Raw genomic sequence first — 26,071 nt, 5'->3', positions numbered from 1 at the left:
AAGATTCAATTAGGTTCGTATTGGCTTGTCGTACGAAACGTGCTCGCCCGACGGTTAACGCGCTAAGAGGATTTGACAACCTCAATCGAATTATGTAAATATGCGCCGTATAGGATTCTTATAGACAGACTACCGATATATATTTAATTCCCACATATATTCATGTATTCGTTTTTAAGCCCGCGGTTGCCTCGGCGTAGGCGATAACGCCACCCGCCGTGAGACGCTCATCCCTGTTGTAAATAGTCTTCATTCCGACGGCGGAAACGGGTACCGGTTAGTCCACAATTGTCAGTATCTTGCTTACGACAGTAAGTACATACAATGTACTTGTACAGCGAAGGACTGAGAAGAGGAGGACCCCAATACGGTTTTCTTGGACTTTATACACCTCGAAACAAAATACTCGAGGATAACAGTACTTGTCGCGCGCACTGTCAATCATAAGTTAATATGTTGCGTATTATCACTCTTATTATTTTATTATTATTATTATTATTAACATTTTTAAACAATAACGCTCTATCTATGTTTCCATTACTATTTAATTTACGCTCAGTATTGTCGCAAATAATAGCACTTAGCTATATATTTCCAGCAAATTTATCGATTTGACTATCAGTTTCATTATTATCACCCCCTTTTACTTTGTTGTTACTTCGATACTTGCAAACGCTATTAATTTTCTGAGGCGTTGAACCTTTCTCATCCCTAGTACGTAATAATCTGTCATTATTATTATTATTATTATTTTTATTATATCATTATTATATTATCATTACATGCGCTGAATGATAAATTTAATTATTGATTCTAAAATTAATATTATAGATAGTTCTACACATACGCAAGATATACAGCTCGATACAGAGTGCTTCTCAATTATATATGTATACTTCAATCTAGAATCGAAAATAAGAAAAATAATATATAAACGTAGATTGTTTAGGCTGTATCTTCGAAGTTGTAGTAACTTAGGAAAAATAAGATTATAAACTAAGAATTTCTAAGGACGGTAAGTGTGATTACACAACAAATAAGAAATAAACATATTTAACGGTTAAGCTGGATCTTAAGTGCTTAAATAATTTGGTGTGAATTTATTTACTACATACGTAGTCTTTTAAATTGCACATCAAAAGGATCTTTCGGTCTTGAAACGCAAGACTGAACTACAGTAGGAATATCACAAATTAAATTGACGAGCAATTTAATAATTTGATGCTTTTAATTATCTTAAAAAGATCTTAATGATGCTGAATAATATATTAAAATTTGTAAATAATCTTATTGTAAAAAATGAGATTATTATTAGATATTCTAAAGTGTCATTCGAAATAACGTAATATAAGTGTAATATGTACGTGTATTTTATTTCGAGTTGCATTTTGAAATATATCTATAATTACCGATTGAAGTATTGACGTATAATTAAGAATCAATCTGTATAATATTTATCAGTTTGTCCGGTTGCAGAAGCGATCTTCTTTGCAGAACGCACGTGAAACGAAGATTATGACTAGAAAACAGTTATGGTATTAGTATGCAATTTGCTTAATTTATAAGAATAAAGTAGAAAAGTTATTCTATCTAAGAATGATTATTTTATATATATTATAGAGTATTTAAAAAAAAGCTTTTCGCTTTAAAAATCTTCATGTATGTATAAATACAGTTTTTTAAAACTGTCGGAAATCTTAAATCAGAATGGTTTAAACGAAATAATCTTAAACGGCATAAAATGTCGAAAACATGTCTATGCAGTAGGATAAAATATCATTTTCTCTTATGAATTGAGCAAACTTTATACTGATAGGGCGAACTATTAACGTGTGATTGTAAACCGAGTGTGTGATAATATGTGTGGATATTATTATTCATGTATGAGTGTATAAGTGTGCAGATCTGATATGGCGTGTAACAACTATATTTCGGCATTTGTAGACAAAATAGGTATATTGAAATTTTGGGGAGGAGAATGATAGAGAAAGATCAGCTAAAATGGACAGGCTTATCTTCCATATGCTGTACCGTATCGTTGGCGAGTCTGTAAATTCTATTAGAGCGCGACTGCGTTATCCGGACATTGGTGTCTACTTATTAGAGATCGTTATTAATTGTAGCTAACGGCAAAACGTGGTTGCGCGCTCTTATATGTGTTTGCGAGAGATAATAAAAATTAATATTATGTATGCACACACTCCACATATAAGTACCTGCTTGATGTTTTATACTCGATCGTCGCGTTTAATTCTATTCATATTGTTCTTATGTAATATCTAAATATTTTAACGACATCATTACATATCAAATGGATTGCAATTTTCTTAAACTGCTCCGTCATTTTTTTGTTTATGATTTTATTATATTCTGTATATATATGTATAGATTTCGCGTTTTTTAAACCGAAGTTTCTCAAAACTTTTGATTCTGTTAAATATTATGATTATTTCTATACAACATCATTATAATTGCATTGACCTAGAACTTTCAAGGATTTTCTAGAAAAGATTAATTCTCGGAGATACAAATGTTGGGATAATAATTTATGCATTAGAATCTTTACATTATGTTTTTTATTAATGAATATATATTTTTTTATTTCACATATATTTTGATAAAATATTCGATGCTGCTCGCTCACGGAGGTTTCTTAAATATTAATACCGGAAGTAAATAAAATCCTTCAAATCGCTTCAAAGAGCGAAACTTACATCCATTTATTGCAGCGCTGCAATGCAATATAATAAGAGAAGTGCTACGGCTAAACTACTACTCCAGGATGCGTTTTATCTGCAACAAAGAATGATGCCGGTGATGACTCTTCAATAAAAGCGGCGAGAAGCGCGGCGGTATAGGTGCGCACGAAATTTCGAGCGATTGCGTGCTGCTCCGGAAGGGTGGGTTTTTCGGTGGGTGCTTTCGCCGATTATTTTGGCTATTTCATTGGCCAAAATATGTTGTGCTTGACGTGCTTCGTTAACGCGCGCACTTTGTTTTATTTACTCACTGCTGATTACGGAGCTCAATGTCATGTATCTGGGAGTCCGCATAGCAGCGTCCTTATGCGGTTTGGATGACTTCTCTTCACTGCTGAGTCGTTTCACCTGAAAAGAGTTCCATTGTCTTGAATATAAAATTATAGAAAATCATTTGTAAAGGATAGCAAGGTGTGTCGTTTACTACCTTTACATATATTTTCTATGCTACTTGCCGTGTCGTATGTGCATATATATATATATGTATATATAGTGAATGTAAAAAATATTCCGTACAGAGGATTTTTAAAAAAGCTTTATTTGTAGAAATTAAATATTAATTAGCAATTTATTAATAATGTTCTATTATGACATAAATAAAAAAAGCTTTGCAAAGATAACCGTATTTATGATTTTAGAAGCTAATTTTCTCAACTATACGAATACTTTTTGTGTCTAAATAATACAATTTTATAATTAAATATTAATTAGCAATTTATTAATAATGTTCTATTATGACATAAATAAAAAAAGCTTTGTGAAGATAAGCAGTACTTATGATTTTAGAAGCTAATTTTCTCAACTATACGAATACTTTTTATGTGTCTAAATAATACAATTTTTCATTTCCGCTTATTAAGATAATATATTTTAATTATTACATATCTTTTTAAGTAAAATAATTTTGAAAAATAATCTATTTCATTCTTTGCTAATTAATATATATTTTCTAAAAATAAGGTATTTTTAAGTGTTTTCGCTTATTAAGATAATATATTTTAATTATTACATATTTTTTTAAGTAAAATAATTTTGAAAAATAATCTATTTCATTCTTTGCTAATTAATGTATATTTTCTAAAAATAAGGTATTTTTAAGTGTATATTAATTTATTCGCTTGTTAATCCTATGTCGGAACATTTGCAAATTTTTTAACATACTGTCTAATAATTAGTTCGGCTGACAGACTCTCGTTGTCATCTATCAAGATGAACTGGAAAAAGTTCAGACTCTACGAGCCGTTCTGCACATGATACGCCAAGTTCCACGATGCATGCAAAACTTCTTTCCATAACGCGTCGCATTTTCGCATGTATGTCTTAATCGCGATGTTACTTCGATCGCTTGGCGTTTCTTCTCGCATTCCGACGTTTTTGAACTCGAATCAAGATGAGCATCGACTTTCTCCCGCATAATTCTCACCTGTTCATCGATCGCCGCAAATTGCCACTTCCACGAATGATTATAGAGGAAGGGACGGTGATCGAATCGATTGTCGTCTGGACTGTACGATTCCGCGTGGCAGGCCGGAGTCAGTATCGTCATCTTATGACGATTTATAGCGTAACATCTGTAGAAGTGTTTCACCTTATCGGCAATCTGAAACAAAAGTATTTTTTCAATTTACTCAAAGAGAAATAGATAACTAAATTAGAATCTCACTCGAGGAGCACTCACTTCTTTCGGGGTACAATGGTCCCACATATGCACAAGTCTGCAGAACATTGTAAAAGGCCCGGCGTTACTCTGTTTCCTTAATCGTCCAAAAATTGAAAGTTCCTTGTAGGTCATGCCCATATCTACTTCGTCCAATTGTGCAAGCTGACCCGCTTGCAGCGGTTCCAGTTCCGCAGTGGGTGGCGCATCCAGGATATTATCCAAAGCGAATATTCCGTGTTTGCGTCTGGAATTTAAATACAAAGAGCAATTATGTTACTGTTTTAAGCTTACGCACAAGCATCTTAATCATACGGAATATACAGAGCGATTCTTAATTGTAAGAAAATGAAATAATACATTTTAAATTGTTATTCGAAATAAAATAAGTGCAATATACGTTTACATCAATTTAAGCTTCGACTTCCAAATTATAACAGATCAAAGACAGTTCGCTGTGTATATCATTTGTATTCGTACCTAAAATATAGAAGGAATTTCTTTAAATCGTTCTTCGCTATGCCACCGATTGGATTGATATCAGCGCTACTACAATCGTACTTAGTGAGGTAACCACGTAACGCCTCGTCTACATTGCCGCTCCCTAATACTAAGAGACCACCCGGGCGGCCTCTGACCCATAACATTAATTGAGCGAATAAGTAAGCGATCACCATTCTTAATCGAGCCTGAAAGTAAAAGGATTAAACATAGAGATGAGTAATTTTATAATAAAGATATATTAGTTCCAAAATCAACGATGTCGAGCAATTACCTGTACATTTTGTAAAGCCAGGTTCTCCCTAGGCGATCCACCTTGTATTCTGAACCTCGGTGTCAGCTTAGTGACCTGTTGGAAGATCCCTAAAATCGCAGATATCGCGGTATCTATGACTATCCCATGATGATAGGACCCTATTTGACTGGCTAACTCGGCCGCTCGGGTCTTAGTCTCCGACGATGAGTTCTCCGTTCCCATATAGCACGTGACAAGGATAGTGTTGCACAATTGCTTTGGGTCTAACGGTACGTATTCACAGTCGCCGACGATCTTTCTGATATCCGCTAAGACTTGTGTGTCTAAATATTACGAAACGAAATTTATTTAAAAAAGACTCTCGTAGTTTAAGAGAAGGTAGCGTAGAGTTTTACCTCCTCTACCGACTGATTCGACGATCATTTCGCACATCGAGTATACGATACATGCTGAAGACGCGGAGTCAACGCCACCGCTCAGTGGTAAGAAAAATCCACCTTGACAAGATCGTCTAAAATGTGAACATGTGATTATAAATAACAAGCACGAAAGGGAGATCCTCACATTAATTAATTCAAGACAAAATTTATATAATTCTGTGTTAAAATTAAAAGAAAAATTTTACTTTTTCAACAAACCACTCAAGTTATTTTAATGAAACGTTGTGTATACATATTTTAAAGATATGAAGGCTCATTTTTTGAAATCATATTTTTATTTAATCAGAGCCGAACTTAAGGATAAGTCGTGTTTTTAAGAACATATGGTCATGAAATTTTCGTTTTGAATGTGAGGAATTATCTTTTACCTAAGAACTACTCTGCATATAATTTTCTACAAACATAATTTTTAAGCAGCTTATAGTGGTAATAAAAAATAAGTATCTTGAGCATGTTCGCGTACCTCAGATAGTCCCACAGCCAGCACGCAGGTGCCATCGCAATCTCTTCTTCTGGAGTGTGATAAGCGACATTCGAATGCCCATCATTATCGCCGTATATATCCTGGGCTGCGTCGAGCGGTCGATCTGGTGGATTTGAGACGAGATTTTCTGGCGTCAGCGCAAAATCGATTTTCACACGTGGATAACTAGGCGACGCAGCGGCCGCATGCGATCGCGATCTGATGCTATTTCGATAATTCCTAAAGAGAATAGAACGATGTGCTACATTATTTTTTACTTTATAATATTTTACAGATGTGAAATGTCTAAATTCTCTAATTATCTAAGATATAAATCAAGTTCTTTAATACTTCAATATTCATGCTCCAAGCAATACTATTTGATTTACACGGAAAGAAAGGTTCTGTTAAAGTTATTAAAAATTTAGCTAGGTATAAATTTGAAAATATATAATTTTGTTGGAACATTCGAATAATTATGCAGGAACATCCTATATAATTATTTAAATGATTCAACAAAATTATTTTCAGAACTGTCTGGATAAATTTGTAGATACTTCAAAAACTGTTCTTTTTATGTAGAATATATTTGAACATTGACAGCAGTACTTATAATCAGAGTTCAGATCAATCACTTTACCTTATATCCTCGAGATCGAATGTGGCGACAGTCACTTCCACGTCTTCAAGAGCGAATTGCCGTCCACGATTTAATATGACGCCATTGAGTGTGATGCTGGAGCCACCGTTAAAGTATAGTCTGCCACCGTCACATCCGCGCAAATTACTGAACATGTAGCAACCGCCAGCTTTGAAAGTAGCTGACTTAACGAGATCCACAGTGATGTAGGCTTTACGTAGCTCAAAGTATGAACCGCTTCCTTTAAGAAAAAAAGAAATAAAAAAAATAGAGAAGCAATTTTAAAGTAAACATTTGTTCTAATCCTTTAATCTCTTATCCTTGAATTTACAAAGAATATAATTTTAATCTCTTCATTAGAGGAACAAAAAAGAAGTAGAAAAGAACGGAAAAAAAAACAGAAAACAGGTCTAGACAGGCATTTATAGTTATTATAGTTTTTATATTTACATCTTAATTTCATTTCTTTTGTATTAGTAATAAGACTGTAATAAGATTGTCTTACGTATAATCTTAAGGTGTCATAATTAAACACTGACCTGTATTAATCATCTTTTAAACATTTTGTAATAAGAACAAATTATAAATACCAGCCTATGTCAGTTGTAATGTCAAATTTCGTAACAATAGCATTACCATTCGTGATAATTTCCACGCCGTCTAATGACATCGGAATATGATTACTGGCTGGATGCCAAAGTTCCTCACATATTTCGAAACCTACGCAGGTATCCCTCGTCGCGATGACCGCATCACCGAATGGCACTACGGTCTGACCGGTGATTTGCGATATCATTCGCGGCAGAAAATAATCCTCGACCGTACGTTCCTAACATAACAAGAAAAAGACGCGGATTATCGTGCATCTTGGGCACGCGCTATGATCGATCACCCTTGTTATTAGGGTGTTACCCTTGTATTTAATTACTTTGGTCCAAGGAGAGAACCATCTGGTTTCCCTGTAGTTGCCGTCCTCACAGAGTCGCATTTTCGGCCTGATCAGTAAAATCCGCCGATTCAGAAAGGCTACTCTGCAGTTATATGTCACGTTCTTGTGCATCACCGGCATACCCACATCTATCAATACATCCTCGCAAACACTGGATTTTAGAAGGGTCGCTACAACTTCCCAGCTATGAAGTAATGTGTCTGATTCGTAGAAATGGTCCTCGCAGCTGTAACCACTGTTGAATAGATATTTATGAAGATACAGTTGCAACAAAATAACATAATAAATAATAAAAGTAATAAAGAGAGAATTTCAATAAAATCATATAAAGAAAAAATGATACAAAGAACAAAAATTTCTAATTTCATTATAAAAAAATATAGTTCTTCTAATAGACTAATGATATTTTTTTTCGATACTTTTTATGGATAACAAAACAAGATTAGTTTCTTTTTCTTCTAATTACCAGATTTCCAGCTCGGGACCGCTTCTGTAAGTGGCACCAGCATCCTTCGCCTCTTGTATACTCTGCAAAATTCTCCTGGTATTCCCATCGAAATCCATCGCCCATTGGTTTAATGTGCACACGGCAACGGTCACCGTACGTCCCATGTTGAAAAATATTCACCGTTATTCTTAAACGAGGTTTTCAAATGCACTTATCTGGAATAAAAAAATAAATGTACATTATTTTTAACTTCAATCAGAGTTAATGTCGTAAGTTTTATAGATTTACAGTTGTATAAAATTGTTTTCTTAATTAATAGTTTTAATTCTTCAATATTTTTAGAAAAATAGTAACGCGATATTCAGCGATAATATCGAAGTGATTAATAAATTATATTTCAATAAAAATATTAATTATAAATATTATATTAATATTTATGAAACTCTTTTAAAAATATATAAATATTTATGATACGTTACAAATCATTGATACCAGATGTTATCGTCAGAAAATGAATCAGTATAGAACAAAGGGTACAAAGAATTAGAGCGCGAGAAAAGTCAACAGACAGTTCAATCTGAGAATCGCATTGATGCCTCGACACTATCGTTTCGTATGCAATTGAATTTATGACACCATCATTATCGTGACTGTTAAAAGTCGGCGGTCGCGTGTACGTCTGATGGAACTTCTGGCGGCAACTTGCCAGTAATTCTATTATCAATTGGAATCCCATCGATCGCCTCCCCGAGATGATAAACTGTTCTGTTCTCCTTTATCCGGTGCGCGTTGATTGATCAATAACTAGGAAAACCCGGCACGGCCAGGTAGGCACCACCTTACGTAGCAACCCTTACAGATCGTTATCTACCACGCACACATTCTTCGTATATTTGTCTTTGGAAAATTACTCTTAGGCTTATTAAAATGATAGGATGTACTGAAAACGTTGAAAAGATAATCGTCTGGATAAAAGAAGAAGATATAAACGTACATGCGTTGAAAATTTTACGATCAAATCGTACTTTATTATCTCCTTACAGTAAATAGCATTCCTAATTATTAAGAGAATAATGAAATGGTTTTTAAAGTATAGTTTTCAAATATCGTTCATTGTTCTTTTGTTGATGAAATTCTTATTGAGAAATATTTTTCATACAAAGGGTTCATCGTCTACTTTGCGTAACAAGTTGAATACTAAAGGATAATGACACATCGATGACATTTAACATATTACGTAATCAGCGAGTTTTGCAAGTCTTACTGTATATACCATGGTAAAATGTTCATTATAACGTATAATAATAAAATTAAGACTTAATTATGTAACATAATTTTATGTAATACAATTAAATAAAATAAATCTTCACGTACAATGTTAAATAATATGCTTTTTTTTATATTTTTGTCTATAATTATTTATTAAAAAAATTTTATACATTTATTTTTACAAGAAACAAAAAAATTTGATAGCTCCAATTATAAAATTGTTTTGTTGAAGTATCTAAAAATTTAGCTAGGTATGGATCTGATAATAATTTTGTTGGGCCATCAAAATAAAAAGTTTTAATATTCTAGCAATTAGTTTTGTAATACATAATTATTTTAATGGTCCAACAAAATTATTTTCCAAACCGTATTCAGCTAAATTTTTAGATGTTTCAGCAAAACCTTCTTCCTTTCATGTACAAAGTTTTAATATTCTGGCAATTAGTTTTACATAATTATTTTAATGGTCCAACAAAATTATTTTCCAATCCGTATTCAGCTAAATTTTTAGATGCTTCAGCAAAACCTTCTTCCTTTCATGCAACCACCAGAGCATGGCTGAATAAAAGTTAGGCGTCGATCACGGATGACTCATGGCAATTAACATGTTAAAATTAACCAAAAGTATCACCCACAAAAGGAAACTCGGATCAACAATGCTACGCTTCTCTTTTCTATTGCTCAAATTAATTCGTTCTTGATCTTTCCGCTCGGTTATGTTTATTATCGCGTTTCAAACGGGACTCATCGCCGGTTTCCGATCGACGAGCTCACATGAGCGTCGTTTACTTCGGAAACATCAATAGAACGAGTCGAGTTACTGGCAAGATATTATGTCGATGAGCCGCGCCGGCGGCCTTCTCGAACGAGGAACGGTTAACGAACGATCGTTCCGAGGGTAGCTCCGCCCACGATTCGCGACGGTTGTCAGGCAATCATTTAAGGAATGTTCCACTGAATGTCTTCAACAACGAGCCAGGTTCCTATCCGCGTTCGCCAGGAACCTACCTCCAAGTTTCGCGGAGTTCCTAGTATAACTTGCACCCTCTCGTTGGCACTCACCTCGAACTTCTACTCGTTCTTGACACTACCGATTTATTCGACTATTTATATTTGTACGATTCTTCAATTGATCAGTGACAGTTGATGTATTAAGAAAAAATTTAAAAAAAAATCGCTTCTAACAATTTCGACTGCAATCATTGCCATTTTTATAAAACCGTATTTATTTATTATAAATAAGCTTTGATACAGTAGCTAAATATATCTATATTTCTCTCGGAAAAACGGGCAAATTCTCTTCGCATTGACAAGAGCGTTGAACAAATAAAGCTCAACATTGTATAGATTCGCGACGGTTGTATAGATTGCTATTTCGATAATAAGATCTCAAGTTATCCTAATAAACCATAATTGTGAGAGGAAAGTATCGGAGATTATTTAAAGCGCCGCGACGGAGATATAAAATCATCCGAAAAGCCCTCGCGAAAAGTGGTGTGGATTCTTGATATGTGGATCACGAAAACGTGAACGTGGGAATGAAAAATCCGATTGTCAAGTATCTCCTCGGCGAGGAAGTGCCGACGAGGGAGGAATATACGGACTGGCACGAGAATGCTAAGGGTGGTAGATCATCGCCGATGCTCGCCGTCAATGCTGACGATCGGGACGAGCAGGACGAGAACGAAACCGATGAGAGATAACGAAAGATGAAGGCGGTGTCGAGCAGCAGGGTGAGAGAACTCCAGGCCGTGCTGTTTCCGGTTCAACCCATCCCAGGTGACCTTTAATTCTCTAACGAGGATAATTGGACGGATATGATATAGAATCAGCGGCAAACTCGAACCCTTATTTATCCGAAACAAATCAATTTTTTATAATTCACTGAAAGTACATACTGTAGATTACAATCGTTTTCAATTAACCATATATTTTTTTACATACATAAATTTATTTATTATTGCTAACATTATAATAATAACTAATAAAACTGGAGCTCCTGATCGTAATTATTTTATGTATGCAATTATAATGTTATTATGTATGCAACAAATACTAAACACTTTTTCTTCTAAATAAATTGTAACAAATAAATAGACTTTATGTTAAATAATAATTTTATGCTGCAAAAAATTTTGAGATTCTAGCAATTAACTTGAACGTCTTATATATTTAATAATCCAGCAAAATTATTTTCAGATCTTTGTTTAATTAAATTTCGAAATACTTCAGTTGTTCTCCCTCTTCCCGTGATACATTTCACTTTTATGCTCTTGAACTATTAGCTGGTTCCTGCACTTGAAATGCAGTTTTTATTATACCGAAGAAATGCAATATCACATTAAGTATTAAATTGATTTTGAAATAGTAGAGGGAACATGATACGTTCATACACATAACATATGATCGAAGTGGCGGCGAGGTCGCGAACCTATACGGACATTGTACCCGATCATCGATCCTCTATACTGTATGCTACTGATGCTACTTAAGAAAGAGATCGTGTCTAATATCCTCTCGAAACCTAACGCTAAAAATCAAACCTCTCATTATGACGCGCATTTTATCACGCGAATAACTTAATTTATAGTTCGGTACAATCGTCCACTATTTTTGCTCGTTTAAAAAAAAATTGTCGTGTTTCTCATTAATATTTTACCCATATAATCAAAATAATCAATAAGCTACTTGGGACATAAAAAACCTCGAATTTTCTCATAAATATCGTTTCGAGTAATTTAATGAACAAAAATCAAAATATTACCGATCATGAACTTTTTTCATTAATGAATGAACGCAGTAAGAGATAAAAATACATTATATTTACAAAATTACAAATACGTAACTTTATTTAAAAAATAATTATAAAAACGGATTTTTTCTTCCTTAACGACGTAGGTGGTATGCTCTCTGATCTAACGCCGCAGGATTTACAAGTGTCTCAACTAGAACGTTACGAGAGCTCAGCTCTGAGACGAGACGCGGAATCGGCGCTGTTCGCGATACCTTTGGGTTTATCCAGATATCGATACTCGAAGGAGGCCCTTCGAGCAGTACTCGATGCGCGTTGCATCGTCGACGGAAGCATCCAGGAAGCGGCCAGGTGGCCGACAGAGTGCCAGGTGAAAAATGATGCACCTGCATCGTTTTTCATTCCACCTTTCCTTAGTTTTATTTCGATGAGCAGCCTTTCTCAAAAGACAAAATACCGCGTACCGCTAATTCACCGTATATAATGTTAATTGCTCTTACACGAACTGCAATTTTGATAAGAAATGCTTTGTAGAGTTTCTTACGGAGATATGTCATTAATTTATTTCACACTCCGTTATTATGCTATGCTAGTTGATACATTAATTCTATAATTATATAACATTAATCGAGATAATGACCTCTCAGGTGATCCCAGAAAGAGTTCGACACATAGAGTACAACCCTGCCATGCCGGAAGCTTTCTACATGTCAACAGGAAAGGAACCAAGACCCAAGCCGATCGGCGACGAGCTTGGAACGGTGATATTTCGTTACTGTCCAACTAATGTTACTAATTACGTAAGTCGCGACATAATTTATATTTTTTCTTACATTTATAATACTATAATCGTCGATGGTGCCATTTTGACTCCGCTAAGCATTTCTATTTTTTTCTTTTGTATTAAATATGTTGTACAGAATATTGAAAATGTGAATAAAATGTATAATAGAAATAATTCTAACGATACAAATAATACCAAAATAACTCTTCACTAATCGAAAATAAGGATTAAAAAATGAACAAATTGGCATCTTTAGCAGTTCTTGCGAGATACCATCAGTGATAAAGCAATGATCGATTCAAGTTTGTTGAAAAACATTAAAACGTGAAGTCAATTGAGAAACATTTTTTATTTGATTATAACCTAAGGATAGGGGTTTGTTATTTCTGCAGTTTAGCCGATCTTGCGTGGGCGGTAGCACAGTGTTACCGTTCCACACGGATTTCCACGGGGAGTCTACCACGTGTGCCAACGGAAACGACATCTTCTTCGTCACTGAAGCGTCCCGGCCAAAAGATGACAACACGGACTTACAGTTCGAGTCGCGATTTGAATCCGGAAATCTTGGCAAAGTAGTAAAAATAACCGACACGTATTATCAGCTCTATCTGAGAAGGGATCTCTACACGCAGAGGCATACACAGTGGTACTATTTCAGAGTATCGAACACAAGAAGCAGAATCACATACAGGTACAAAAAGAAAGACAGGTAAAGTAATTATATGTATTTTCCAGGAAATTGGGGGGGGGGAAATAAAAAATTAATTTAATCAAAAATTTTATCAACTTGTCAATTAAATTTAAAAATACACAAACATGTTAAAATAAATATTTGTAACATAAGATTATATTCTTATTAGCTGTTTTGTATGTCTCACATTGGCTAAGTTATAGATTTAAGTTAAAATTAAAACTTAAAATATATAAAATCAAGATTATGTATTTAACGTCTCATACGTGTAATCAAGATTGCGTTTTATAAATTGTATATCTATTTTCTTAATCCAAACCATAGAAATCAATTAATGAACAATTTTTTTTAATTTTAATGATTATAACAACTGATACCAGTATAAACCGTCTATATAATTTAATAATTCACTCTCCAAAAAGTATATTATTATAATTGCAGATTTTCAATCGTAAATATGTGTAAAGAAGAAAGCCTTTATAACGAAGGCCTCAAGCCTCTTTTATACTCCACTGAAGACGCTCGAACCCGATCCGTAGGATGGAGAAGATGCGGCGACAACATCACGTATTATCGAAATAACGACTCATCGTAAGAGAATTTCTTATTTATAATGCCATACATTGTAATACGGAATAGATATAAAATAATAACACGAAATGATTACAGAAGCGATGAAGAGAAGGAGAAACACACGCTGACGTTTAACATTTCATTCCCTCATGATCGTGACACAGTTTACTTGGCGCACTGCTATCCGTACACCTACACCGATCTACAAGTAAAACAATCACGAATACAACGATTTTGATGAAGAATTTTAAAACTTAGCTGGACACAGTGATCTGAAAATAATTTCGTTGAATCATCAAAATACAATATAAATTTAGGAAATTCAAACTGATGAGTAATGTTGCAAAAAGTTTTGACATTCTAGCAATCAGTTTAAACGTTCTAATAATTATTTTGATGATCTAATAAAATCTTTTCAGATTTATATCTAACTAAATTTTAGATTTTAATTAATTTTTTTAATGCAATATTAAAAAGTCGCTTGTTTACTCGTAATCCTATAAAAATATAATAGTTGAAGTAAGACTACTAACTAAATTAAGTAATTGTGAAAGTAACGCTGGCATCTCGCTTTATTTCCGTTAATTCTTATTTTTCTATCGCTGAAGGAAAGCAACGTGACTGAATTAGAAATGCTTTCAGTAATTACTAAGCGGAATGTTCCCACAAATGCTTGCGGAACGAAGCGGTATTTACTTCACGTTCTGTTCCCTCCTATCGCGATTACCATCGCAAACGATTCCCAGTCTCGGCGATTGTGTTTATTGCGTTCCGCCGGTAGATTAAATCTCGAGATCTACCTCCCCGGTCTCTAATTGCTCGTATAAACCTGCCCCAGGAATATCTCGGCAAGATCGTGGCTGACCCCACGAAGACGAGGTTCGCCAAGCTGCGCCTGCTGTGCCGCAGTTTGGCCGGAAACGGCGTGTATTACTTGACGATCACCGCACCGACCCACGACGAAGACGTGCGCAGAAAGCGGGGCGTCGTTATCACGGCCCGGGTACATCCCGGTGAGACACCGTCGAGTTGGACGATGAAGGGCATCATCGACTTCCTCACCGGCGATACAAACCGGGCTAGAGTAAGCAATTTCGCAATTTGGATGGAAAGAACAGTCTCGCTGAATTACCTAAAAAATTAACTGTGTATACAAATACAGATTTGAAAATAATTTTGGATCATCATAATTATGTGGAACACACTTATAAATGTCGTTGACAATGCTGCAAAAAGTTTTCACATTCTGGCAACTAGTTTGAGTGTTCTATATAGATAATTATTTTAATCCAAACAAAATTATTTTCAGATTTAAAATCTTATACTCTTCAGCAAGATCGTTCTTTCTGTGTATCACTCCAAAATAAAGGTTTGTTTAATGCCGGGGAAATTCACACTGTGAGACTTGACGGTTGACCTAACATCGTGGGATTATCGCAGGAGCTTAGAGAGAGATTCGTCTTCAAGTTGGTGCCGATGCTGAACCCAGACGGCGTTATAGTGGGCAACAATCGGTGTTCATTGTCCGGAAAGGATCTAAATCGACAGTACAGGACAGTGATGAGAGAGAGTTATCCGTCTGTCTGGCATACGAAGCTAATGATTCGGAGGCTTCTCGAGGAATGTGGGGTAGCGATATACTGTGATCTCCACGCTCACTCGAGGAAACACAATATATTCGCCTACGGTTGCGAAAGCAAGAGGACAGGATGCAACGGAAGGTTGTCGGAACAGGTGTTTCCGCTGATGCTTCATAAAAACGCAGCTGATAAGGTAACATACGTGCACGCATATGGGGACATTACCGGAAATCGGACAATAAAATCCTTTATAATTTTAATTTTTTGATCGAGTTAAAGTAAAATTGATAACTTTTAAAAATTTAGACAATTTATCATATATTACAGCAATTTTTCTTTTAATTAAGACTCGTGTTCACCATGCAGACATCTTGGATTATGACATCAGAGACAAGAAAATTACAATTCTTTTAACATTTTTTGATAAAACAATATTTGCAGTAGATTTGTAAAATATCGAAAATTCTCTTTGTGCTCCGATAATTATAAATAATTACATATTTGAAATTGAATTATCAATTCAATCAAAAAATGAAACGAACTAAATTGAGATTATGATAATTTTATTCTATTCTAAAATAAAAGGAGATGTTTCGGTATATTTTACAAATCTCTATGAAATGAAAATATTGTTTTATTGAAAAATATTTTTATTTTAATATATTTTCAAGAAGTTTTATCATCTCTTTTCTTGCTTCTGGCGTCATTAATCTGAAGATCCGTGATGAGTGGTCAGGAGTTTTAACGTTAATTATTGTGATACTAGCAATTCCGTTTTATGGCTTCAGTTCTCCTTCGAGAACTGCAAATTCCACGTCGAGAAAGTGAAGGAAGGTACTGGTAGAGTAGTTGTATGGTCGATGGGCGTACAGAATAGTTATACCATGGAAGCTTCTATGGGCGGTTCTAAAATGGGCTCAAGATGCGGAACGCATTTTTCCATTCAGGATTATGAGCAGATCGGCAAGGCATTTTGCGAGACCCTGCTTGACTTTTCCGATCAAGATCCCATGAAGGTAACATTATCCAATTAATACTTCGACCATTTTCTGCATTTGCTTGAAAAAAGAAACGATGACATCCAATAATAAATTCTCGCTTAATTTTTGTGCAAAATACAAAATTGAATTACAAAAATCATTTATATTCGAATAAGAAACGTAGATATCATACATAAGCAATCAAATCGACAGCTATTCAATGTTTACGCATGCACTTTCTCGGATGGACTTATATCTTTCTTCTTCTCTCTCTCTTCTCTCTCCTCATGTAAGTAATATCAGATTAATTCAATAAATAAAGCTTACTATTCTGCTGTAAATTTAGAAGTAATTGAAAATTATATCATTAAAAAATTTCTAATTTATGTAATTCTAATAAATCAAGATGAACGATGGATTTCGCAAATTCGACTCGATAGGAAAGACTTCGAAATAAGATTGTAGCCAGATTAGCGAAGGAGGGATCCAATGCTGAAGAGCCTACCAATATCGATTTGACCGACTATTCAAGGTATCCTTCCTAATGATTCACAAATTTATCCTATATTATCTCTAAGTATAGTTTATACAATTCGAACAATTTTTTTCTAGCGATGAGGGAGATATCTCACAGGAGAGTTTCTCGTCGGAAGAGGGAAGGACCGAGTACACGGATGCTGCGTGGTCCAGCGAAGGTGGAGAGTTTCTGGCGAGTCGCCGCCGGTATCTTTGCGTGCCACCCCCATCGCCGACCTTCGTCCCGCCGAGAAGCGTCGGTCTCTACAGAAGAAGAGCACGAAGGGACATCGCGGGAAGAATTTATTTGGAGCGCAGAAAAAATCTGGTATATATCGTTTTAAATCATTAAAAATTTTGTAATATTAATTTTAATGTAATAATTGATTGTAGAGGAATAAAATTATATTGTTTCAAAATATATTTTTCTGTTCTTTTTCGCAAGCAACTAAAAGAATAGTTTTGAATTATCGTAGCGCACACAAATGAGCGATATAATTATCCCTAAATTAATTCGTAAGGTCCGAAAATTATATACTTTTTTTTCTAACGCGGATCTAATTCTTATTATGGAAACAACTGGCAATATTCTCGCTAAATCGTACTAAAAATCGTAATAAAATCGTCATTATGTCACAGATACGACGAGCGGTGATGGGTTTGCCGACCACAGATCCAGGTAGCGATCTGTGCGATCTGACCGACTCGGCTGATGAAAGTTTTGTCAGAAGCGAGGGAAGAGAATACGATGGTACGTCTAACGATATCAAAATAAGTATCGACTTATGTTAATGTGAGCATGTGTGTCTTGCAGATGTATGGAAAGGTACGCAAGAACATCGAGAAGAGATAATCGAGCTCTCCGAGCGGGAGGTAACCGAGAAAGAGGAACGACAGGAGAAGACGTTGATCTTACCAGAAATCGTGAGACCTCGCAGCGTATCGTTTGGAGAATTACTGCCTCGTAAGAATCACCGGAAGACTCGACAACATCCTCGATGTCTGCGGTACAGATCGACTGTTCCTTTACTAAAAAGATTCAAAAATTTACCGAAAGCTGCTTAAATCATATAAATAATTGTGTTAACCGCTTAAATTTTGATGACAATAATGCTGCAAAATGTTTTAATAATCTATAATAACCAATTCTCTCAAGAGTCCTACATAATTATTTTAATAATCCAACAAAACATTCATAGATTTGTATCTATGTAGCTAAATTTTGAGGTACTTTGGCAAAATAGGTTTTTTCATGTAAATATACAGGATGATATTTCCTGTGAATATACAGGAAGAATCGCTGACATTCTTTTTATTATTAAATTATATATACTAAAATAAAACGGATATTTTTGCAAAGTAGTGTTTCATTTTATTTTGTCGACTCATTACAAAGTAATAATTATTTAGTTCCAGTGATTTTTCGATTATAGTCTCGCGGTCGTCACAGTTAATTGAAGCGACAGTATTCGTCATAAAGAATGCTTTCTCTTTTTTTTTTATAAAATTACAATTCGTGTTTGCCAGAATGCTGAGAAATCCGTCGCCGGTGTCGCCGACGAGCCGAGAGGTGAGAATCAAGCTAACATCGTTGAGACGGCAGATCTGGACTGGCGTGTCGACCAGCACCGCCGCCGATGAGAACAACGATGCGGAACGTCTCGCCGACGCATTTGTTAAGACGCCGTTGAGTTGGGGTGTCTCTAGACACGCTCTGATGCACTATCCCACGGATGGCGAGGTCACGTTAAAGTGAGTCGACAAAGTACTCGACTTATCGCGTACACTGCAGCGTCTATAGAATATATGCGCGTTACATGCTTCGTTGCAATTAGATATATTTTTTTGTTTATTGCATCGCGTGCGTCGACTTTGCAATTCGATGTGCTTCGGAATTCTCCATGAAGAAGCACTGAGAACTGTTCTGGCTAAACCAACGAAAGAGACCCAACCAAAATGGCATTTTAGGAGACCAAACAGAATTATCGTAACTAGAAAGTTTAGCTTCATCAAAATGCTATTCTGGTTCATGATTGGACCTTTGTTGGTTTAACTAGAACATTTTTCTATGAGTACACATACTAAATTAATGCATAATAAATGCAAATAAACCCATCGCCTTTTTAGGCCGCAGTCTAAGAAAGCGCAGTCGCTCGTCTACGACGCGGACAAAGACGACGCGAGGAAGACACGAAAGAAGCTGCGGCGGAATGCGTCTCAATTGAAGACATCCGCGCGAACAGACGGGCAGAAATCGTCCAACAGGAAGAATGCGAAGCTTGACTGGCAACGAGCGGTGAACCTAAACTCCCGGGGCAAGGATGCGAGAATCATGAGAACCTCCTCCCTCGTGACAATTGAGGCGGATTCGTTGAAGCTGCTGGCCACAGCAACAACGTCCAAGCAGCCACAGCGACCGCAGCGGAAACTCGAGTCGCGCCGGAAGTTCCGCGGTGTTGGTACGGTGGCGTCTACCTGTGTTGGCGTCGCGGCGAAGACGAACGTCGCGAAACCAACGAGGACGCGAGCGTGTCGTCGCGACGCCTTCTGCGAGAGCACAACGTCAGACGATGCCTCGTCGGATTCAGGCAAGCCGAAAGTTGTAAAGAAAAAGCAGAAAAAGAAAAAGCAGCAACAACTACCGTCGAGGAAAACAAACAGAGGAATGGAGCAAAGCAAGCGAGTCTGCAGCGCGAAAACATCGCGCGACAACGTTTAAGAATGATTTTTTCGAGCAAACTGCGAGATGTATTGTTTATTCTCTTTATTATTTGAGATTTTGGACAATTCGAAGAAAACGGAAATATTGTTTAAATTAGAGACTGAAAATTAAGGGTTTTTTGCAACTAAAGTCTCAAAGATGGATAGTAAAAGCTTAAAGGTAATCTACAATGTATTCTTTGCTTCCTGTTTCTTGCTTTTTATTATATTATTTTTAAGTCTTATCTTATTTTCTGTCACCTGAGATAAAAATTGACGAATTTTAGAAGGGATATAACATAATTACTGATAAAAAGAGTCAAGAAAAGGAAAAAGGCAAAGGATAAAAAATAAAAAACGGAAATAGATTTATAGTATATTGATTAGCCTTCAAAGGTCTTTATTGACAAAGAAGTTTAAGCTGTAAAATTTTAATTGAAAAATTTGTAATTTGAAGATTGTAAAGCTTAGCCCAATTTACAGAATCAATGATCGTAATATTATTGATGACACGAAGTTTTATTTACCTACTTTCTAAGAAAACCTTAAAAGTCGCCAATATATTATATATATATATATATATATATATATAAGAATATATATAGATAAGGATGTTCCGTAAAGACCGAAACATCGCTTAAGAGGAAATTTCTAAAATTATTTTGAAATGAGAATTCTAATCTCAAAATATCGAGGCTATAATAATTTTTGAATTATAATAACTTAAAGTTAGCAAATTATACCGCTGAAAATTTGTATGTTCGATATTTGTTTAAATTGATATTTATGTTAAAAAATTATTTTCCCTCGACATTTTAGTATTAGAATTTTCATCTCAAAATGATCGCAAGAATCTTTCCTTAAGTGTTGTTCTGATCTTTATATGACACTCTGTACATAGATAAGGAAAATAAAAGCTTATTATAAAAATGATAAGAATGCAGCAACAAGATAAAGGACTTATCGTCCCATGCAAGAAAGCGAAGAATAAATTACTCATATAATCTCATTCAGAAACATCACTCTGTAATTGAAAGGTTCTAATGAAAATCTATGAAAACTAAAATAATTGCTTCGAATCACTATGAAAAATCAATTTAAAAAGTTGCTCAATGAAATCGTAGATAATTATCTGCTAAATTTATTAATCCCTAATCCCTAACACGTGGCAAAATATATAAATTTCTAAAACAGACATTATAAAAGAAACTGCTATCTTTGTAAGAGAAATGGAGGAAAGTTAATAATTAATTTATTCTCGAGAATCACATGTGAACAATTATTATTACCATTTAATATTATTAAACCTAATCCATATTCACTCTAAATTCCTTAATTGATATTCGTAGATACACTGTTATAAATTAATATGTTTGCTTAAAATTGAGCTTAAAATAATTACATAATTTTTATCACTGTTTTAACACAATTACATAAATAATTTTTTTCATAACTAATACGAATACGAAGCCTATAACAGTCTAGCTTGGATCTTAGTTGCTTATATATAATTTCGCGTGAATTTAAACTGCGCGTCGAATAATTATCGGTCTTGAAATGCAACTCTAATAAACTACCGCAGTACTGTCACGAATTGAATTGACTAACAATTTAATAATTAATTCATGCTCTTTTAGCATCTTATATCGTTTATTTACGTGCCTGAAAGAAAAACGTTTATCATTTGACCAGTTATTGCGAGGAATATTACTAAGGCCTCGGTAATCTAATTGATAGGACACTTGCGCGTAAAGTAAGCGATTCGGGTTCGATTTCCGGTCGGGGTAATATTTTTCGCAATAAGAATTATTATTTTCAGATTTTAATATAATTTAACATCGATATAAGATGCTAAAAGAGCATCAATTAATTATTAAATTGTTAATCAATTTAATTCGTGATAGTACTGCGGGAGTTTATTAGAGTTGCGTTTCAAGACGGACAATTGTTTGGCGCAGTTTAGTAAGACTACATATATCAGTATATAAATTCACGCGAAATTATATACAAAGCAACTAAGATCCAAGCTAGACTGTTATAGACTTCGTATTCGTATTAGTTATGTTGTTACATTAACGATCTTTAGAATTGAATATCGTTTAATTTTTTTCATTTAAAAAATTAGAATTCGAAGGATAAGACTATACTATAATATATAATAACGAAATTATTTATAGTTATAAAAACATTTGTTATAAACAATTCTTCATAACGTAGTTAAAAAAAATATTTCAGAATTCGCGAATACTAACAATTAGGGTTAGAATATTTATAACATAATATAATAATTACTGTATTAATATAAAAATATTAGTATCTGATACTTATATAAGAATATTAAACATGGACTTGTGAATAACTGTAAATATATTGTATAATAATTATAATCTCACAACTCACTTCTGTCAATATGAATTAATTGAATTAATATCTATTTCTTCCAATGCAGATTAACTTTAATCTTGGTTTATAGTACTCTTTTTATCTTCTCCTACTTCTTATGAAATGAGAAAAAAAATGAAAAGTAAATTAAAGTTAATTTATTATACATTGATAGAAATGGACACAACGGCAATTTCAACCAACTCTGATTAACTCAATTAATCAGAGTTAAAATCGGTAAAATTACCGGTCGAAAAATTTTTTGTATAATTCTCCACCCTTGATCTTATTTTTTTTCCATATGTCGAAAAACAAAAAATTAATAAAACTTTTAAAAAAATTGTGTATTATCTTATAGTCTCAATTAATATTATATATAAAATTATATTTTAAAATTAAGTCAATCGTAGCACAAGACCACTTTAATTAAAATAATTAATTACATCAAATACAATAACGTTATATATCGTCATTTTGATGTTAAAATAATATCAAAATAACATCAAGACATCAACAAATAAAGTCTACTTATTTGTTGATATCTTGATAAGGAATAATTATTTAATTAATTAATTAATTCAATTTGCGGTTGTTTTAACTTGTCATCATTGCCCGTAGCTCAAAAAGAATACTATGCGATCAATCTCAGCGGAGTTGATCTTCGAACTGTATTTCGGTAGTTTCACACCCGCGAAATCAACTGACATGCGCCAGCTGAAGTGTTGCATCACGTGCTTGCGAATTGACAACGCGACGTCACCATGACGACATGCGAAGTGCGAACGCGCGGTAAACAATTCACGATTACCGCGCGACGCGGATCAAAGCGATCACGTGGCCCACCGCCACATGACGAACTGTCGCAAAATCATAAGATAGGTTGATCGATCGTCACGCACAATCGGTATCGCGTCATCCCTTTTCATCCAAAACGTCGATCTCTTCGCCGAGAGCGATGAAAGTCGCTTCAGGCGATCGGTTGCAAAATCGAGGTTATTGAGGATGGAAATATAGAAATGAGAACGGAAATTGGCAATTATTACCTGTGATCCAAATATTCCGTTATAGGACTAACACGACATGACGCATGCTCCTCTTCTTCTTTCTGCTTCGTGATTTAAACAGGAACGTCACGAACACGTGCGAAAAGTCGACTGGAAAAATCACAACACTAGTTCAATCTTCACCGTCTTCATGAGTTCGCAATGCTTGTCGCTTTGCGTGACTGTAGAGTCAATACGTAGTTCAGAGCTCGATGAAGAGCTCTCGTGCTGCCATCTTGCAGCGACAAATTGCGTTCACGCTACTGGCGGGAGAAATGATTTTTTTACCGTAACTGTAATATCAAGAGATCGAGTGTGTATCTTGAAATAAGATGAAAAGTAATCAATAATAATAAAAAAGGGCAAAATAAGAGTCAAATTATAAATAAATAAATATACTGTCAACTTACTTAAACTTAAGCATATAAGTAGATAATTTGTACATCAAACTACTCATACTTAAAAGCTACTTAAACATTAATGCTTAAAAATTAATAATTTCCAATAATCTTTAGTTAATATTAACAATAAACAAAGTTAATAACTTCTTATATTCTAAAAATCACATTATCCTTGAATCAATAGGAGTCCACCGCTGGATGTAAGGTTGCGAATATTTCGATTGGGATAATTGTGAAATTTTGGATGTTGAGAGATTTTATAATAAGAGATTGACTGCAGAAATGATTTATATAAATAGACAGGAAAAAGGACTAAATTTACAAACAGACACAGATACATTAAGTAGGACATATACGGATATTCTTAAAAAGATTTAGCTATTTACATATTTTAACCTGTATTGACTTATGTTTATGTTTGATATGTTTGAATGTTTGACATACTGACAAATCAGTTGAGACATGAATTTGTAACAAGCAACATTGAAAATGTATAATAATTATGAAATTGTTTTATTATATGTAATAGAGTGGTATTATGAATATTAGATTGGATTACAATGTAGTGTTCGTAATTATATTTTAAAATTAAGTCAATCGTAGTACAAGACCACTTTAATTAAAATAATTAATTACATCAAATACAATAACGTTATACATGTATATCGTCATTTTGATGTTAAAATAATATCATCAAGATATCAACAAATAAAGTCTACTTATTTGTTGATATCTTGATAAGGAATAATTATTTAATTAATTAATTAATTCAATTTGCGGTTGTTTTAACTTGTCATCATTGCCCGTAGCTCAAAAAGAATACTATGCGATCAATCTCAGCGGAGTTGATCTTCGAACTGTATTTCGGTAGTTTCACACCCGCGAAATCAACTGACATGCGCCAGCTGAAGTGTTGCATCACGTGCTTGCGAATTGACAACGCGACGTCACCATGACGACATGCGAAGTGCGAACGCGCGGTAAACAATTCACGATTACCGCGCGACGCGGATCAAAGCGATCACGTGGCCCACCGCCACATGACGAACTGTCGCAAAATCATAAGATAGGTTGATCGATCATCACGCACAATCGGTATCGCGTCATCCCTTTTCATCCAAAACGTCGATCTCTTCGCCGAGAGCGATGAAAGTCGCTTCAGGCGATCGGTTGCAAAATCGAGGTTATTGAGGATGGAAATATAGAAATGAGAACGGAAATTGGCAATTATTACCTGTGATCCAAATATTCCGTTATAGGACTAACACGACATGACGCATGCTCCTCTTCTTCTTTCTGCTTCGTGATTTAAACAGGAACGTCACGAACACGTGCGAAAAGTCGACAGGAAAAATCACAACACTAGTTCAATCTTCACCGTCTTCATGAGTTCGCAATGCTTGTCGCTTTGCGTGACTGTAGAGTCAATACGTAGTTCAGAGCTCGATGAAGAGCTCTCGTGCTGCCATCTTGCAGCGACAAATTGCGTTCACGCTACTGGCGGGAGAAATGATTTTTTTACCGTAACTGTAATATCAAGAGATCGAGTGTGTATCTTGAAATAAGATGAAAAGTAATCAATAATAATAAAAAAGGGCAAAATAAGAGTCAAATTATAAATAAATAAATATACTGTCAACTTACTTAAACTTAAGCATATAAGTAGATAATTTGTACATCAAACTACTCATACTTAAGAGCTACTTAAACATTAATGCTTAAAAATTAATACTTTTACAAATTAAAAAATTAACAATATGTAACCAGTTTTGACTCCTAGATTGAGTCCTCTTCAGACTTTGAATTGCCTTATTCGTGAATAAAATTATTGTAGTAAAACATAACATTGTTAGTGAGAAATTTTTCATATATTATTTCTGTAAAGTTAATGTAAAAAGATATAAAATATAATATGTGAAAGTTATATATCACAAATCTAAGATATGAAATCTTTGCGATACAATGTAACACAATTATAGTACAACTCAGTACAATGTTTATTTTTCCGATTAAACAAAATGGCGGTGCTGGCGAAAAAATTGTTTTTTCAATTAAAGCTTTGTTTTTGGAGTTATGTTTTATATTAATTGTTGCGGCATGATGTAACACAAATCTAGCACAATTCAGCACAAATTTTATTTTTATATTTTTTACAAAATGGCGGTGCTAACTTCACGCACATATGAGACACGCAGGGTACCATTATTACATCCCTGTTGTTCGTCAATGGTCGCATTCAACAGACTCAACAGATTTACAACTGTTTTATGATTCTTCGCTGAAATAG

At 34.5% G+C, this 26,071-nt stretch overlaps 2 protein-coding genes across 2 annotated transcripts; one reads left to right on the top strand and one right to left on the bottom strand.

Moving 5' to 3' along the window:
- Positions 1-2,715: 2,715 nt before the first annotated feature.
- Positions 2,716-23,520, bottom strand: Nadsyn (NAD synthetase). The gene is made up of 13 exons (XM_018549799.1): positions 23,384-23,520; positions 8,132-8,328; positions 7,645-7,900; positions 7,353-7,545; positions 6,717-6,957; positions 6,077-6,316; positions 5,569-5,684; positions 5,192-5,496; positions 4,897-5,105; positions 4,438-4,663; positions 4,183-4,359; positions 3,011-3,107; positions 2,716-2,793 (listed from the first exon to the last, which is right to left on the bottom strand). The coding sequence occupies exons 2-13, from the start codon at positions 8,275-8,277 to the stop codon at positions 2,765-2,767; spliced, it is 2,235 nt and encodes a 744-aa protein (XP_018405301.1). The 5' UTR covers positions 8,278-8,328; positions 23,384-23,520; the 3' UTR covers positions 2,716-2,764.
- On the top strand, positions 11,092-19,977 carry LOC108781732 (cytosolic carboxypeptidase 2). Its single transcript, XM_018549797.1, has 15 exons — positions 11,092-11,161; positions 12,281-12,504; positions 12,782-12,934; positions 13,311-13,609; positions 14,051-14,200; positions 14,279-14,390; positions 15,021-15,266; positions 15,623-15,955; positions 16,551-16,778; positions 17,183-17,274; positions 17,355-17,586; positions 17,898-18,009; positions 18,073-18,265; positions 18,786-19,010; positions 19,386-19,977. The coding sequence occupies exons 1-15, from the start codon at positions 11,092-11,094 to the stop codon at positions 19,975-19,977; spliced, it is 3,261 nt and encodes a 1,086-aa protein (XP_018405299.1).
- Positions 23,521-26,071: the final 2,551 nt, after the last annotated feature.

This window comes from Cyphomyrmex costatus, unplaced genomic scaffold (assembly GCF_001594065.2).
Source record: "Cyphomyrmex costatus isolate MS0001 unplaced genomic scaffold, Ccosl1.0 scaffold896, whole genome shotgun sequence".
In the NCBI taxonomy this organism is placed as follows: domain Eukaryota; kingdom Metazoa; phylum Arthropoda; class Insecta; order Hymenoptera; family Formicidae; genus Cyphomyrmex; species Cyphomyrmex costatus.
Note: the sequence above shows the minus strand (reverse complement) of the source record. Positions and strands in the feature narration are given on the sequence as shown.